Source organism: Diachasmimorpha longicaudata, chromosome 10, assembly GCF_034640455.1.
Source record: "Diachasmimorpha longicaudata isolate KC_UGA_2023 chromosome 10, iyDiaLong2, whole genome shotgun sequence".
Taxonomy (NCBI): domain Eukaryota; kingdom Metazoa; phylum Arthropoda; class Insecta; order Hymenoptera; family Braconidae; genus Diachasmimorpha; species Diachasmimorpha longicaudata.
The window spans coordinates 6,632,763-6,649,863 of NC_087234.1; the positions used below are offsets into that span (position 1 = coordinate 6,632,763).

The 17,101-nt window shown below is 38.0% G+C and overlaps 2 protein-coding genes across 20 annotated transcripts in view; both read right to left on the reverse strand.

Annotated features, from left to right (window-relative positions):
- Window positions 1–17,101, reverse strand: part of Da (daughterless) — a 65,916-nt gene that overhangs the window by 48,530 nt on the left and 285 nt on the right. For 7 of the 19 annotated variants that reach the window (XM_064128988.1, XM_064128987.1, XM_064128984.1 and 4 more), the window contains exons 1-2: window positions 13,545–13,821; window positions 783–832 (exon numbers count right to left, since the gene is read on the reverse strand). In XM_064128988.1, coding sequence (XP_063985058.1) covers window positions 783–832; window positions 13,545–13,626 — 132 coding nt within the window. In that variant the 5' untranslated portion in view covers window positions 13,627–13,821. Of the gene's footprint in view, window positions 1–782; window positions 833–13,544; window positions 13,834–17,101 lie in introns of those variants that run through there. The other 12 variants (XM_064128999.1, XM_064128985.1, XM_064128990.1 and 9 more) reach the window with 5 other exon arrangements.
- Window positions 14,154–17,100, reverse strand: LOC135166602 (uncharacterized). The gene is made up of 6 exons (XM_064129014.1): window positions 16,441–17,100; window positions 15,716–15,750; window positions 15,536–15,647; window positions 15,190–15,259; window positions 14,896–15,033; window positions 14,154–14,706 (listed from the first exon to the last, which is right to left on the reverse strand). Exons 1-6 carry the CDS (start codon window positions 16,477–16,479, stop codon window positions 14,636–14,638), a joined length of 465 nt encoding a protein of 154 aa, XP_063985084.1. The 5' UTR covers window positions 16,480–17,100; the 3' UTR covers window positions 14,154–14,635.

Genomic DNA, 17,101 nt, shown 5'->3' on the forward strand with positions numbered 1-17,101 from the left:
CCATCTTCATTTACCCAGTTTCACCAAAAAGGATTCCATAATTGAACATAACCTGAACATTTAAACACACCCAGAGAAGAATAAATTCCATTCGGGGGAAAAAAACTAGTGCAAAAAGTCAGGAAATCGACGACTAGAAAGAATTAATGATTCTCGATTGGAGTTGAAAGCCACTGACCGCAAACTTTAATATCACTTACGCCCTCCCTGGGGCGATGTATCTATAAGTATATATAGGCAGAAATACAGATATAGTGGATGTTACTTCGGGAGGTGGAAGTACATGTATAATACAAAGCGGTGAGCCCCTAACGGAAGAGGGAGGTGGGGTTAACTGGTCCGGATGAAAAGTTATACTGGAGTAAGGATAAAGTCTACTCTATACCGAGCGTCTTTGCAAATCCAACTCAAATTATTATCTCAGTATTTATTCATCCTTGGGGACTATTTTTTCTTGAGGCAATGATGACTTCGAATGTTCAATCAAATTTTTGACACTAATTTTACGACAGAGAGAGAGGGAAATAAAGGGAAACCGAGAAAACGACGGCTACTCAGACATTTTTTTTTTTCAATTTTTTTCAAGAGTCGCGATCTTGATTATGGAGATAATCTATCTGACATAATTTATAATGTCATATAATAAACTAAAGCATTAACTTTCTCTTCAACTGATAGATTTTAGGAATTTTTCCGCGCTCGTACGCGATTTTTTTCAAAAATATTCTGCTTATTAAACCATTGTCTCCAATTTTTAATTTAATTTTTTATTCAACTCTTACCATTCCATTGTCCATAGCACTGCCATAAGGTGACTGGAAGCCCGGTTTCTCTGCAACAAAGGAAAGACAATTACTCATCATCTCAAAAGAAGGAAAAAAAATTTTTGTTTCCAAAAAGCGCGGAAAACCGAGGAAGTTTGGTCGAACAGTTATAAATCAAAAAGAGGGATAAAGAAAAAAATTCGGAAATTCAGGTTCTGGCACAAGTGGCTCTTCCTCCCTCTCCTTGAAGAATTAATGCCAGCATAAACTGGCAATGCGTCTTTATAAATCAAGTTCTCCAAGTTTTTGTTTTTCCTCTGCTGTGCCGCATAGAATACGGTATCAGTGTATCGCTGCAGTATCGAGACTTCATACTATATTAATAGGGAGAGCATACTCTCTCCTCCCACCACTCGATGGATACACAAACGTAGATTTATGGGGTCTATGTGATTGCCCATATTTTTATTTATTTTTTTTTATTCTGTTTAATATTTAATGACGAGAGATAAATCGTAAGAATATATCGGATTTTGGAGTTGAGATAGTCTGCCAATTTTCTTCCCAAAACCAACATTATCATCAGATGTCGTGAGATGTCAAATCTATATCGTACAGTTGCCGTAGCACTGCCGCAATCCCGAGTAGAAATTCAACTAAGTTTTTGATAAGGCAATGATCCTGAAAACCGCATCTGCGATCAGTTACGGATCAGGCTAAATGATCAGGGACTGAATGGGCATGTAACGCTGTGTTTCCATCATAATAGGATCGCTCAACCTGATCCAATTCCTATCAGGCAACCTGTTGAGATCCTGATCCAAATCACCTGATCCTAAGAGGACCAGGCAGTAAGATCCGATTCCTATCAGGTTATCCTTCGAGAATCTGATCCAAATCACCTGATCCTAATAGGACAATGTTCACTCTTCGCAACTGATAACTTATCGCTGATAAGTTACTTATCAGCGATATTGGATCCAGAACTGTTAGGAATGGCTCAAATATTATCAGTTGCGAAGAGTGAACATTGTCCTATTAGGATCAGGATAAGTTACTTATCAGCGATATTGGATACTTATACTTATACTTAGTAATTTATAGGATTTTATTATTAATTAAATACGTTTCTTTTTTTATTTAATTTTAAACGAAAGATTTAATGACAAGTTTCAGCTGTTTATTCCCAATTAAGAGTTTCTCACATAAAAGTGTATTGAGTTCCACCACGAATTTCTCAAAATACCGTTGAATGTTATGGGGTTTACCAACGCCAGAATAAACAGCAATCGGAAAAACTTTATACACGTCTGGTTGGACAAATACTTTCCCCAAAATGGGCCAAAATTGCAGGTTACTAGATTTATATGGGGACGTGCCATCAATGTGGATGAGTAGCGCAATTTCATTGTTTTGATGGAGTCGAGGATTAATTGTCTTTTTTAAATGTTCGGTGATACCAAAATACACGTATTCACTCTCCTTGTCATTGTCAAAAGTTTCAATTTTATAATTCACTGAGGAAGTTTTAAGAAGAGTTTTTGAGCAAGTTGGTAACTTTGGAAGATGTCTTCGTAGGATTTTTAAAAGAGAATCCAAGTGTATTTGAGGAGTTTTTGATTTTATTGCCCACTGTCGAAGTTGTTCTACCTCATCTACGGGCAATTCATGTTCCGATTCTTCACTATCTGATGATGAATCTTGTCAGCTAAAATCACCCTCCTCTTCACTGAATGTTCTTTCGTGATCAGGATATCTTTCTAAACTATTAGAATCATGACTGGATTCGGCATTGTTTTCACTTGAAGTTAAATCCATGGAGTTTTGAAATTCTACAAATTCATTAGAAATATCCAAATTTGTACTTGAATATTCAATTTGCATCAACTCCTCTTGTATACTGCACATAACCTCTTTCGGAATGGAGTCATCACCACTTATGACATCGACGTTTCGAGAGTCAGCCTGAGTGTCCTGATTTTCTTGAAAAACCTCGTCTCCTTGTCCATGTTTTCGCTCACGAAACCGTTGCACTCTTAATCGTGTCACAGCACGTTTATGTAATAATTCAGCAGTAGATTGATTCATTTTGATATTTTCGAGTTCACTGTCGTTCTATTAGTGCACAAACACTATGGCTCAGAAGATGATAGACGAAACCATCATTATCGACCATCAGTGGAGCCTATACAAAAAGCCACACTGGTCACTAATCCGACTTGGCGGATTTCATAGAGATAATCAATTATTCCATTGTCATAATTGATCATTTAACAATCGATAATCGATTAGTACAAAAATAAAGGCAAAACAGGCATCGACGCTAATAGAAAATAAACGTAAGATATATCACAGACTTACGTTTTACTTCACAGCAAAGTGTTGATTATATCCTTCTAAGTTTAAATTTATATAGTATTATGATTGGAAACTTATTCGTATATGTACTCAATTTTTCAGGATTTAATGATGAGTATTTTATTCTGATTTGATAAGGAAATATTAAGAATATTTGGATTAACGTTATAATAATAATAATACTAGTTACTCATACCATTGAGGAAACTTTTGACGGATAGTAACTTCGTCAGATTTTAAAGGAGCCGAACTTATTAGGAAATACTTTTCTAAAGCCTGATCGGTTGATTATTCATCAGTCGATAATTATATTCAGCTAATTTTCAACGAAAAGTGACTGGATCAGGTTTTGAAGGGAGTTGACTTAGCAAGTAATGCCTTCTCAGTTTCTGATCAGCCACTCATCCGCTAGCCACTAATACTATTGAGGTCAGTTTTGACGGATGGTAGCAGGATCAGATTTCAAAAGGGCTCAACTTATTAATAAATTTCTTCTCAGGGCCTGATCAGTTGATTATTCATCAGTCGGTAGTAATATTCAGCTAAGTTTCAACGCAAAGTGACTGGATCAGGTTTTGAAAGGCGTTGACTTATCAAGCAATGCCTTGTCAGTATCTGATCATTCACTGATCCACTAGTCACTATACTATTGAGGTCAGTTTTGACGGATCGTAACTGGATCAGATTTCGAAAGGGCTCACCTTATTAATAAATTCCCTTTCAGTGCCTGATCAATTTCTAATCCTTCAGTCAGTAATAATATTTAACTAAGTGTAAATGAAAAGTGACCAATTCAGGCTTTGAAAGGAATTAACTTATTAAGCAATGCCTTTTCAGTTGCCGATCAGCCACTTATCCATTAGTCACTCATACCATCGAGAACGGTTTTGACGGATAGTAACAGAGTCAGTTTTTAAAGGGGCCAAACTTATTAGGAAATACCTTTTTAAAGCCTGATCGGTTGATTATTCATCAGTCGATAATAATATTCAGCTAAGTTTCAACGGAATGGGACTGGATCAGGTTTTGAAGGGAGTTGACTTATCAAGTAATGCCTTCTCAGTTTCTGATCAGCCACTCATCCACTAGTCACTAATACTATTGAAGTTAGTTTTGACGGATAGTAGCTGGATCAAATTTCGAAAGGGCTTCACTTATTAATAAATTCCTTTCCAGTGCCTGATCAGTTTATTATCCGTCAGTATTTAGCAGGGCAATCCTTACCACTTCCGGATCGTAAGCTGATGTTAAATCAGGTTTGCCTTACTGAATTTCCACTCGGGATGTTGATTGATTAACGGAATGAGAAGAATAATTCTTGTAGAATAGCGAGAGGTTATGGGACAGTAATTATTTCAAATATATTTCTTTTTATTTAATAGTACAAGCTAACGTTTAATGGGGTCAAAGACCAGACGTTACTCAATCCCCAATCAATTATCGACGCAACAATGAACATTGTTTACTGGACACCGTAACCCAATAACTCAAGAATTTTCGTACGAGATTTTTTGTAGACGACATGCGGTCAGCGACTGTGAAATGAACGAAGTTAATGAAAAATTCTTCTATTTTCACACCAACATTTTTTAAAAAATTCTCTCCGTGTCTTGAGTCAAGTGGAAAATAAGCATGTAGAACAGTTCACACATAAAAAATTAATTATACGTATGGAAAAAGAAATAATAGCTATCGCAAAAAATATAAACTAGAGTAAAAATTCTCACGCAGTGAAAATCAATGAGGTCTATAAACCGCAACTTTAAAAACTCCCACCGGACACCCCTGAACCCCCATTCTCTCCCCAAATGAGGGAAATCTATTTTCACACACAATTTGAAAATTGATTTGATCCAATGATGTGTGAATAAATTGTGGGAGGAGTCGTACAAATATTCATCATAAATCGAGGGACGAAGGGGGAGTTGGAGTTGTCCTGAGGATGACATGATCGGACCTAGGCTTGTCCTTTGATGCATGATATTGCCGAGAGTACGTCCACGCTTCAGCGAATGTGTCACGTGCAAAGCCAAAACTGTTAGGATTCATAGTTATCTGAGCAAATCGTAACCCTGTCGTAAACGGTTTTGACTAGGGCCGGACATAAATTCAAGATACGTAACATGCCCTCATTTGGTGGGTCGAAAAGTTTGAGGAGATATAGTTGACGACTCCAAGGAGCATTATCCGGACATTTCATTACAATTTTCCAATTAAAAATCAAAGAGACTGTCGATGCAGGTCAGACGGATTGTTTAGAATTTCCATTGGCCCCTAATACCTCACTAGGGACTGACTTTACAAAAAAATGTGACAATACATTTCTCTGGTACATTTTCCGAACTACAAAAAAAGTAGAGGGGTCTTTTTTCGTAGACCCCATAGTTTTCGCGATATTGACCGAACAGTGAGTCCAGCATTGGAAATCATGAGAGGATAATTTTGGTTAGTGTAAAAAAAAATCAATGGATCAATGAAGAAAATTATGTTACTCGAATTCCTCAAGGCAAGAGGATCACAGGTGAGTTCGCCAGGCGGTTCGCCTTCGGATTTAAATCGCCCCACCTGCCTACAAACACCAGTACTTTCCAATACATGGTACATATATTTTGAGAGTTGTATCGATAAATCATCGAGTACAAAATTTCAATCGCAGGGATATTCACATCCCAAGGTACCGTGAATATTTTCCGGTCGATTCACCATTTTCAACAAAAATTATTTCAATTCATGGGAGAAGAAATTATGAAAATTGGGTATTTCAAGTGTTGCATTGAAATCACAAATACGTTTAGATTGCCGAGTTGTCGGGGTGGCTCATTCTGCTCCAATAATTCTCAAGGTACTTCAAAAATAAATTTCTCGGTACAAGTATATTTTCCATCTACAACTCGCGAATTACCAATCCAAACGTCTTCATCTTCATCGATTTCAGAATGAAATTTTGCAATTTTCGGAATATCTCGACAAGTAGTAACTATTGGCGAAAATATATCATGACCTTTATCGTGAAGAATTGAATTTTCGATTAAAAAAATAGTTTCACATCTTCTCCAAAGACCGTTTCCTCCCGAATTATCATCGAGTCAAAAAAAACTCACCACCTGGAACCTCCATTCTGCCCCCGCCCCCTGCACTAGACAATTTCGACTGCTCATGGGTCCACTATCTCCCGAAAACTCCCTAATCTCTCCTTACACTTATCTCCACCCCCTCTTCCGCCCGAAAAAAAAAACATCACCACTATCTGAAACAGATCTTCCTAGACCTCATATTGACGTAGTCAGTCCCTTCTCGCATTCTTTTTATTATCGATCAATCGAAATGGCCGGATACAAGTATTTCTGGTGGTGTATAAATCCCATAAAAATGCAAGCTGCTCCTTACAAATTTTTTGACCGGGGTCGTTCATCCTCGATTATAAAAGGGGTCCGGTTTTGGCTACTCGTCCCTTATTCCTCCTCCCCCTCATCCACCGTTGGGCATTGTAAAATCAAATGAGTTGGATTCAGGCTTGGTTGAGCACCAATGGCTACCTGAGCCCTTGGAAATATATATTTTTTTCTCTCTTTTTTTTTTGTCGTTTCTATTCTCCCTATAACCCCTCGCTATTGGGGTCGAATTTCTTCTTTCGGGTTGGGGTTTCCGCGGGAGGTGGGGGCTACCTGTTAAAGAGATGTGGATACGTGTGTCGGGTGGTATCAGAAATAGTTGGGGATTTTCTTACTTCTGAAATATCCTGAATCGTGAAAATCAGAATTTTAGAATTTTAGGATTTTGTTTAATTACCCAATCAACGACATTCGCCTGTGATTGCAACAAAAATATTGCAGGACATCTGGATTTCCTTAACTGTGTCAGGATTTGGATTAAAAATTTTTTCTCCCCGACCCAATTATTCCTGTTAATTAGGCCGAAGGCCTGAAGGTGGGAAATTCTCCCTCACCTCCTCCATCGTCATTACCCCAGCTACTGGGGCCCGCAAAAATTGAGGGCAAACAAGTGTCATTTACAAAAAAAAAAAAACAACCATGAGAATATTCTCAACTTTCGATTTAAACCGTGGTGTTGCCATTTTTGGATCTCTCCAATACACATTGGCTCCCCCCACGGGGTATCCAGGCACCCCGGTACGATGCACTCTCTTCCCAAAGGAAAGAAAAAATTGAGGAGAAAAAAGAGAATATCAAGTAGAAAGGAAGAATGGAAAGGAAAGAAGATCCGGACGTCGTTTTTTCAGTTGTGGAGCCAAAATGCGAAGGTGTATTGGGGAGGGGGAGGAGGCCGCCTGCCACGCGACCAGGTACCCAAAGTAGTGGGGCAGAGAGAACGAGCCCGGGGGCCTCGCCGCATTGAAATATACATATTGTGGATAATGCCTTCTGCTTCTTCACAATTAATGAAATGAAAAAAAAACACCGACAAATTTAAAGAAAAATACAACATTTTGAGTGACATTTGTCTGTCAATTAATTTTGTGTGCATTAAATACCCACAGAAACTCAAAAAAAAAATCTTAAACCCTTCTTGTAGTTCTCAAGATTCACTATTATCAAAATTTAATCTTTTCAATTAACTTTTAAAGTTCATTAAGAGATTTTTCATTTATTAAATTGCCAGGAACATTTTCAATGGCTACATCCGATCATACGGTCTTTTTTGATTATTTGATTTCCAGCTATAAATTTTTGTTGTTTTCTTTTTAAATATGCGGTTAAAATAGGGCTATAAGGTCTGATTGCAATAGATAATTTTTCCGGCAATTAAAAATTCGGTAAAACGGAAAGAATGGAAAAATCCAATTTTTTCAATTTCTATGCTCCTCAAAAATGAAAGATCCCAATTAAAGAAATAATTACGGACGAATATATTCCGTTATGTCTTGCTGAATTCCCATGAGCACCCCGGGCCAGTGCAGACGAAGGACAGAGGGAAAGAGAAAATAAAACAAAAATAAATAAAAAAAAGTAAAATAAAAAAATGATCGTCCGTTGCAACGTTCGGGAGTAAAACGGAATGCATACGTGTATTTTGTGCTGCCACGCGACCAGCAAGAGGCAGTGGGGATAGAAGCTGGACTTTATACATACATAAAGTAGAGGGGAAGTGAGCGGTAGAAGGAACACACATATACATATATGTATTTTTCAAATGTAAAAAAAAAATTGAGGGGAAGAATGAGTCGAGGGAAATGGTGCAGGGGGGACGAGGTATACCGCCGCAGCAGCTGTCGCTGCCCCCCCTTCGCGTTACACTAGAAGGGGCCCACCGGAGGACACTGGCGTAGGGCATGAGGGCCCAGAGTCCCAGTCAGTGGCTCTCAAAATTACAAAACATTATTTATCCCTTACAAAAATAATTTTTTTTTGTAAAAAAAACGGAAATTTATGAAATTTCACTTCTTCGATCGAAATCGGATTGAAAATTTTGACTTGATTTCTTTTTTATACGATGTTCGGACAATTCTATCGATTTCAGGGAATTTTATAATGAAAATTCCCATTTTTATGGGAAAATCCGAAGATAATAAACTGCGATGCAGAGAAATTCCTTCAAATGTTCCAGAAATCCTGAAAAGGTTCTGGAGTTCCAATAATTTTGAGGGAGTTTGCATGTGAATATTCATTCTCACTTGAAAATTCATAACAATCATCCCATATCGATTCCCTTATCTCCGATATTTTATAGAGTATTTCTGATTCGGAAAAACTCGTGTCTCTATTTGATTCTCGATTGGATACAAAACTCGTTCGAATGTTGGAATACGCTCGATAAAATCAATAGAACGAGTGACGCACTCGTTCAAGTATAAAACGATATGAAATCGAGACGATTAATGATTAATAAAGCATACGAGAATCGAGGGAATAATCAAGGTCGTGTGATAAAAAGAAAAATTACAATTGGTGAGAGGAAATTTGGGCTAAAAAAATTACAAGAAAAATAATACTTTAAATTGAGGTATTCCGCGAAAAAATCAAATCGACGTAATTATATCCACTTTAATATCCAGGAAATGGAAAACCATTAATTGCAGACTAATTTGCTCAAAAACTTGGAGTTCGCGCGAATTTGGAGTAAAACACGAGATCATTTGTCATTGAAAATTCCTCCTCAACAATAGATTTCCAATAAAAATAATATCTGTTGAATACAATTAGACGAAAAAAGGTTAAAAAGATGACAATGACAGCAAAAAAAAATTTTTTAAAGTTAAAGTCAGATTTTTAATCAAGAGAAAAGAAAAACCCCTGATAACCCGTAGCTGTTGATTACACAAGAGGTACCAGTAACAAATGAAGATGAAAATTGCAGGGTGGTTGTTGGTTAAACAAACGCAAACGCGTGCCATGGCACGTGACTCGCACGTGTCCGGTTCGTCGTTGCTGCACCTCCCCCCCTTTCCACCTTTTTCCTCCTCATCTGAGGCAACTGGACTGCGGTACCTCACTGGGTGCCACCTCATCCTCCTCAAACAGTTTATTCCACCGTACCATCCCCCTCCCCCATCCCCCTTATTTAATTCACGTGCCATCCCTGACGAAAATCTTCTCATTTCAGTCCTCATTATTCCGTTTATTTTTACCACTTTTGAACGCAACGTGATCCTCCTGTTGTCCATTCATTTAATTTAGTTGTGATAATGAGTGATTCACTTAATCAACGAATAATCGGAGTGTTCAAGAGCAGCTGAATTGGTGGCAAATTATTGAAGATATTTTGGGAAAGACAATTCGACAATAGGGCAATTCGATTGTAAAGTGACTATCTCAAAATATGAGATAGCCCAGAGAATCATTCTCACGACAAATTTAATATACGATAAGAGAAATAATAATAATTTCTCAATTGGCGGCCGGAAATATCCAGCACATTCCGTTAAATAATTCAAGAATTGAGTAAGAAATTCTCCATGAAAGAAAAACCACCTGTTAAATGAGTCGAGGGAGAAAAAAAAATGTAAACACACGAAAAAGACCTTCACTGGGGGTTGTTTTACTTGTTCCATATGCGGGCCTTCGAAATCTCGCCAGATGTTGGCTTTCCAATGCGGCAGGTTCGCACAGGTGTCAATTTAACCCTCGGACAGACCCCCGGGTGCAGTGGAATTACATCGAAAATCAAAAATAAATTATCCCGGAAGTGAATAATTTTTATTTTCTTTCTTATTCATCGTCTTCATTGTTCTATCATCTGTCAAATTTCGGATCATATGATTCTTCATCATAAAGTGACTAGAAAATTTCTGTGGTGCGAAATTGTCGAAAAAATAATATTCCTTGACTAGTGCGAAAAGATCTTTTTTTTGCCAAAACCAAAGATCAGATTGAATTGAATCAACGACTCCCTACGCCACTGACATGAGAATCCTGGGATATACGGGATATCCTTCAGGGTGGCGTACGAGGAGACGAGCCCATCGGCTTTCCATTCCAAAAAAAAAGTCACCTCTGTCGAGAAAAACCCAACAAATTCATTCAGAAGGAAGGATTAATAATAAAAGTGTTTACAACGTACGGACAAGAGGCAAAAAAAATCCCTTTCCACTGATGGTGTATGTAATTAAAGTAATAAGAAGAACTCAGGAGATTGCAGAAATACGTAATTCTCAAAAGAGGTGAAAGCTACGAGGTCTGAGGGAACAGATGTTCCTCGAGGACGTACTTTTCGTTATTGAAGGGACGTTTGTGTAGGTGGCACCACCAGACCGAGAGACATACACCCGAAGTATTTAAAAAGTTTATCATTGTTATTACAAAATTGAAAAAAACCTCCTCCCACAGGACAAAATAAGAATTATTTTTGAAATTAAGAACCAGAATTTTTAACATGGATTTCATTGTCGGCTCTTTGAGAAACTTTTTTTGTGAAATTTTTGTTTTACCTGGTCCCTATGGGAAAATTACAGAACATAATTGTTAAAAATAATCAAAACCTCAAGAATAATTGCCCCTCAAGTTATTTACAGTAACTCAGTCTCGGATAAAATAACCTTCAATTATTTACCGGCTCCTCTCGTCCAAAAAATTCGAAAAATGTTTAACCTCCCGTTTATAATTCTATGGACGTGTGCGAGGCGCGTGTGAGAGGTCCCAAGTAGTGGGGATGGACTTTTAAAAAAAACATGAAAAAAAAGGACAGGAGAGAAAAAGAGCGCGATAGGCAGGTGCATCACGGTGACACTCCCTCGGTTCGTTCCTTGGAAGTGAGAGAGCCCTAAGTCACGAGTGACTGTTGTGTCTGGACCTCGTTTATGGTCCAGGGCATCAACTTTCGAGTTGCATCGCTAATTCCCCTTGATCTCCGGAAAACAAAAATTTCAATCCAAAAATTTATCGATCATTATTTTCCCCTCCAAGATGTTGAGAAAATTTCCGTCTCCAAACGCCGGTCCCACGCCCCTTTTGCCCCAAGACATTCATTCTCATTTTTCAAAAAAAAAATAAATTCATTGCTTCAACTTCCTTCAGGAGCCGATGGGACGAAATAAGGTTATGGCCAGGATTGCGAAGAGGAAATTTTCCCGGGAGGTCGGGAAAAAAACTTTTATGAATCTCGAGTTAATGAGAAAATTTTAATTCACGTTTTGACCGCAAATTGTTGACAATTAGCGCGTGATTTGCAATTACCGATTTAGCAACAGTCGGATGATGAAAGAATTCAAAGGAAAAAGCTCGGAGAAATGAATGCATAACCCCGTGAGGTTAATTGCACCGATTAATTACGCACTTGACATGGGGATTTAAATTGCATCCATAATAGTCTCAAGTGAGCAGAGTTGAGAGTCAAGAATTCACGATTTGATTTGAGATCAATTCCCGTTTCACTAAGCACCGGCAAAATTCGAATAAAAATTATGGAATCATGAATGAAAGAAAATATATACCGATTAATCGCAGATTTAATCGGATAACGATTCATTGATAACAATTGTTGATAAAGTATCAACGAAATGAGAAACACTGATGCTGTACTTGGTACGTTGCACTGTGTAGCATATACCACTGAAAAATTCCCTCATCCCGGCAGGTGTAACTCCAAAACGCGTTGAGTCTTGACGTTTTTTATGCTCAATAAAATTCATAATTTATCGATTAATAAAATATAATTCTTTTGATAATTGAATTCCTATGATAATCGATGGTGAGCTCTCATCTATAAGAGACATGTGCGATGAAACCAAAAATTAATATAATCCGAAAAAAAAACTACAGAATTGTGTGTCCCAATATGAGCAACTTTTGGCAATTTCTGTTAATTAAATATCTCAAACAATTTTTTTTCCTTGGGATACTGCAGAAAAATATTCTTTTTGTATGTGATAAACTGAGAGTAAAGGCCCCGAGAGCGGAGCAGGAGAAGCAGAGATAAGCAGAGCGGTAAAATAAAGGATTACAAAAATAATCTAACAAAAATCAGGAAGCTGTCAATTTCCCTAATTGTGGAATAGGACTCAATGTTTTTTAACAGAATCATTCCTTTTTTATCGAAAAACTCGGGAAAGAATCGTTAATTTAAAGGACTGTATATCTCCCCCGATGGGTTCTTTCTAGAGAATCAATAAAACAAAGAATTTATCGACCAATAAAAGATAAGATTTTCTGAATACTAAGACTCTTCCTGATCTTCAGTAAACTGGCAAAAACTAGTCCAAATATTCACTCCTATTTAGCGTTTTATAGAAAAAATAAATAAAAGAGCGTAACCCCTATATTGGTGCTCAAAAGTGAATAAAACAAACTGAATAAATAAAATAGAGGTCCCAAATGTAATTATTTTTCAACCGGGGAAAAATTCTCAATTGCGACGGTATAAATTCTTCAATAATTCCCTTCCACCCCACCACAAAAATGAAAGAATTGTCGATCACTAAAAATTGGCAATTCCTTGAAGACTTGAATCGTTCCACATATTCGGTAAACATAGAAAGCAATGCAAAAACTCTCTCTAATTTCAACAACAGAAAAATCAAAGATTCATAGAACTCTCTGTTTAGTAAACTGACAAAAATCCAAATAAGGGCGCTCAATCCCCCGATTGTTATCCAAAAGTCCAAACAACAAGATAAATAAATAAAATAGGGGTAGTAAATGATGAAAACCCCCGCACGGCAGCACCATGCAGGCACATTGACAACCATTCCGAACCAAAACACAGTACCGCGAGTGCTCAGGGCCACCCTCGAGGTCCTTTCACGACCAGGACCCCCCCAAAACTCCGACCAAACCCTCCAGCACGAGTTCAACCCCCAATCCCTCCGAAAGACCCCCAAAAATCCCGTCACAACCCTCACAAGGGGCCGAGGGCGCACGCTATCCCCATCACTTTATTCGTCACAACCGCACAAAAACCACCAAAAACCCAAAAATCTTTCCATAATAAAAAAAATCACTGTTCCACAAACTGTTAATAATCACTCACCGGGTTGTTTGTTGGCTATTTTATTGAAGCAATTCTGAAAAACCTCGTAGAGATGCATCGGCTCGTCGTCGCTGGCGGCCATGTTTTCACCACTGATCGTTGTGGCGTGTAGCCACAAGGCGGCGCCACTGCGCGCCGAAGCGAAACAAAATAACACCGGCGAGAAAGACGTCACGAGGGCTTTTTTTCAATTCACCACGACCGAGGGAACCGGGAGCGAGGTTGCACTGCGTTTCATCCCTCTCCACTGGACCGCGTATCTCGTGAGACTGTGTTCCGGTACGCGAGGGAGACGGGCAGATCGAGCGCCTGGCGTTTCGGGGGTGGGAGGAGGGAATATGGCGTCAGTGGCGAGGGGGCGGGGGAAGTTGGCGCGCTGGCATTCGAAAGTTCGGGAGAGAATCGTAGAGTGGAAAACTGTCCACCCGTGACAGTCCTAAAGCTCCAAACTTCGGTTTTTAATTGTATAATTACCAGTAATTAAGGAAAAGAATAAATAAAATCATTCTGAGGGATAATTAAAAAAATGGTCGGAAGAAAATTACTTGTAACTTCCTCATTTATCACCTCGTCGAGGCACCGCTATCACGGTGGTACGAAACACACTCCTTAGAAGTGGAAAAACAGTTTATTTAACACACTAGGGTACAAACGTTCATTAACTTAAGCACAGCATCGTGAGTGACAAAATTGTAATTATTCAGTACTTTGAAATTTTCTCCTGACTCTGTTACAATCCACTGGTTAAGGTAAAAAAATATTGGTGTCTCCTTCCGTAAACATCAACCAAAAACTCCTCTCATTGACACTTTTTACTTTCAATTGATCAATTGACAAATTGAGGGATCTGTCAACCTTTCCTGGAGAAGGATATCTTCAACAAACTTCTCTGTTGTCGATCCCTCAAATTAACTACTTGTTTTTGTGTTTTTCAGACTCGAATTTCACCACAATTAGGTAGATTAACGTTAGTGCCGCTTAGAACTTGTATATATATATTAATTCTCTGATTTGTTAAATATTTTCAACTGAATTTGCAACAACAAAATGACAAGACTTGAATTTGTTTTTTTTTTAATTTTATAAAAACTTTAGATCCCCGAAAAATCCGCATTTTGGGGAACTGGATAGGAAATATCCTCGTACTGCTGCCTGGCGTAGTCTGAAACATTTAAAAAGTGATGATTAAGGATTCTTTAAAGCATCAGATGCATGATGTGTGAAAACAAAATGCATGAAGAATAAACGAAGAAATAAATGATCTAAAACAGCATAAATTTCCTCATATAAAGCCAAATAATGCACCTTAAAACGATCTAATTAATATTCTCTCTTTCATTCTGCTACGAACCCATACCAGGCGGTGGTGGAAAAAGTGTCGCCAGTGCTCCACCCCTAGCTTGTCCAATTCTCAGTAACGAAACAGTCGTGATTACTCTGACGAGTAGATTTATGATCATAACAGCTCCACTGAATTTCTCAGCTCCCCCTACAAATTGTGGGTGTAATACAGATAGATCTTCTACGACAGGGGCAGGGGGTAATAGGGGGTACGATTGTAATATTTTTTTCATCTTGAAAAAGCTGATCTCGCTCATCAAAATTGATTTTCCATTATGACTGTTGATGGGTGACAATTACTTACAGTTGTCTGGAAAGTAGATCGCCAGGACGATTATATCGAGGAATATTGCGATAAAGTTGATGCATAGAGCCTGAAAGTTAAAAGAACAATTATTATTTCAGTCACTCATTTAATTCTAGTTCTCGAGACACTAACTCATATTTAATATTACAACCTCCTTGGAAAGAGAGAAAATATAATAAAGAAGAGATTAAACAAATAGATCTTCAACCTTGAGGAATCATTTTTCTTTCAAATGGACTGAATAAATGACAGGCATTAAAGATTGAAGACTCTAAATTTTATCGAATGATTATTACTAATCATTAGAGTGAATTTAAAAAATTGTGTAATGACTCAATCATACGAATTGGACTGGTTCATCCGACTCTATATTGTGCACAGCCCACAGTAGACAACCGAAGAACAGGAGATTGTAGAACAAGGCTGACTGTGGGCACCAGTGTCCCTGGAGACCACTAAAATTTCCAGGAAGTCAGATAAGTAGTTTCAAAAAATCGTTAAAAATCAATTGCATTTGACTTACCATGATGTTAGGACTAGATGGATAGCGAATATGACCTAGAATGAATAATAAAATAAACGATGAGATTATCACAGGATTATTTGAACGGTGATTGAATCATCGCACACTAAAATAATGATAATGAGAAACTCTTTCCCGAATACGCCCACCGGAAGGTCCCCAGAACAAACGCATCGCCTCCAGGGAATAAATAAATCACGAGCAGTGAAGACTCGAGTGATAGTAATGGTGAAGGTAAATAAACTTTCGTCCAGGAATCGATTTCGTCGCTGTCTTGGGAAACCCGTCACCGGTGGGTGTCAGGTATCATCCCCTTGGCTTGGGCAATGCATGAACAACATCGACAGTTAAAACCACAGATACAAAAAGATGAGGATAAAATATATGGGCAAAACGAAGAATTTTCTGTTGAAATTTTTTTGAAAAACATCAATTATGTGGATAACTGACGTTTCCCAATGAAATCCAATCCGATCCAATGAAAAACTCCAGATATTTTATGCCATCCTCTGAAGTTTTAATTAATTGTTAACAATCCGGATCATTTTATGATGAAATTTTGATGACAAGGCTTCTAATGACCCATAAAAAATCCCTCAAGTCTCATTCACGCCCAAAAAAAAATCCACATGCATAAATAAATAAGAATCAGAAAAAAACCAATGTACTTATCTCAACATTTCCAAAAATCTTCTCGCACTCCAACAAAAACAAAGTTCACGTACCTTTAAAGGCAAATGAGCAATGGCAGACATATCCGGCATGTTGCACCTGAGAATCACCCGACACTCGACCTCTTTGAACCCAACACCTCGCGACTGTCAATCACAATTAATCTCCCAGTATTTTTTTAACACCCAATTCCTCAATTATATACGTCTCTGTTGTGACGAAACACATCAAACAATCTCACTGTTAGTTGAGCGTCAGGTGGCGCTGGCACATAGAAAATGGCGGACTTGCGTGGCCTCAATTTAAAATATTTATATGAAACAAAAGACGAATTACGTAGAGTAATAATTAAGTATGATTATCAGTACGACCGAATGATTAGAAATAAATGACCTAGCGACCTCATTCCGACTTCATTGTAGTCATGAGATGAATTACGATTTTTTAAGACCTTGAAAATATCCAAACGTCGGTGTTTATATTTTCGATGCCATATACGCATTGATGAACCTAATTTTTGTGGATCTTAATTTAATCAACGCTTAGAGCTCGGGAATCTGGCCTTCCGCCGGTCCAGGATTAATTAAGGTCAGGAACCTGAACACGCGGGAGGGGTGATAATTTTTTAGATTAAAATCGTGTCACGCTCCATGTAATTCTGACCAGCTTGCGAGGGACGCTTCAACCATGTTCAGTAAATCATCATGATTCGCA

Excerpts from the sequence above, each read along its gene's own strand:
- LOC135166602 (XM_064129014.1), bottom strand. The coding sequence starts at position 16,479 with ATGCCGGATATGTCTGCCATTGCTCATTTGCCTTTAAAG. Across the intron at positions 15,751-16,440 it reads TTGCTCATTTGCCTTTAAAG|GTCATATTCGCTATCCATCT; the intron begins GTACGTGAACTT and ends TATTCATTCTAG. Across the intron at positions 15,648-15,715 it reads CATCTAGTCCTAACATCATG|TGGTCTCCAGGGACACTGGT; the intron begins GTAAGTCAAATG and ends TGGAAATTTTAG.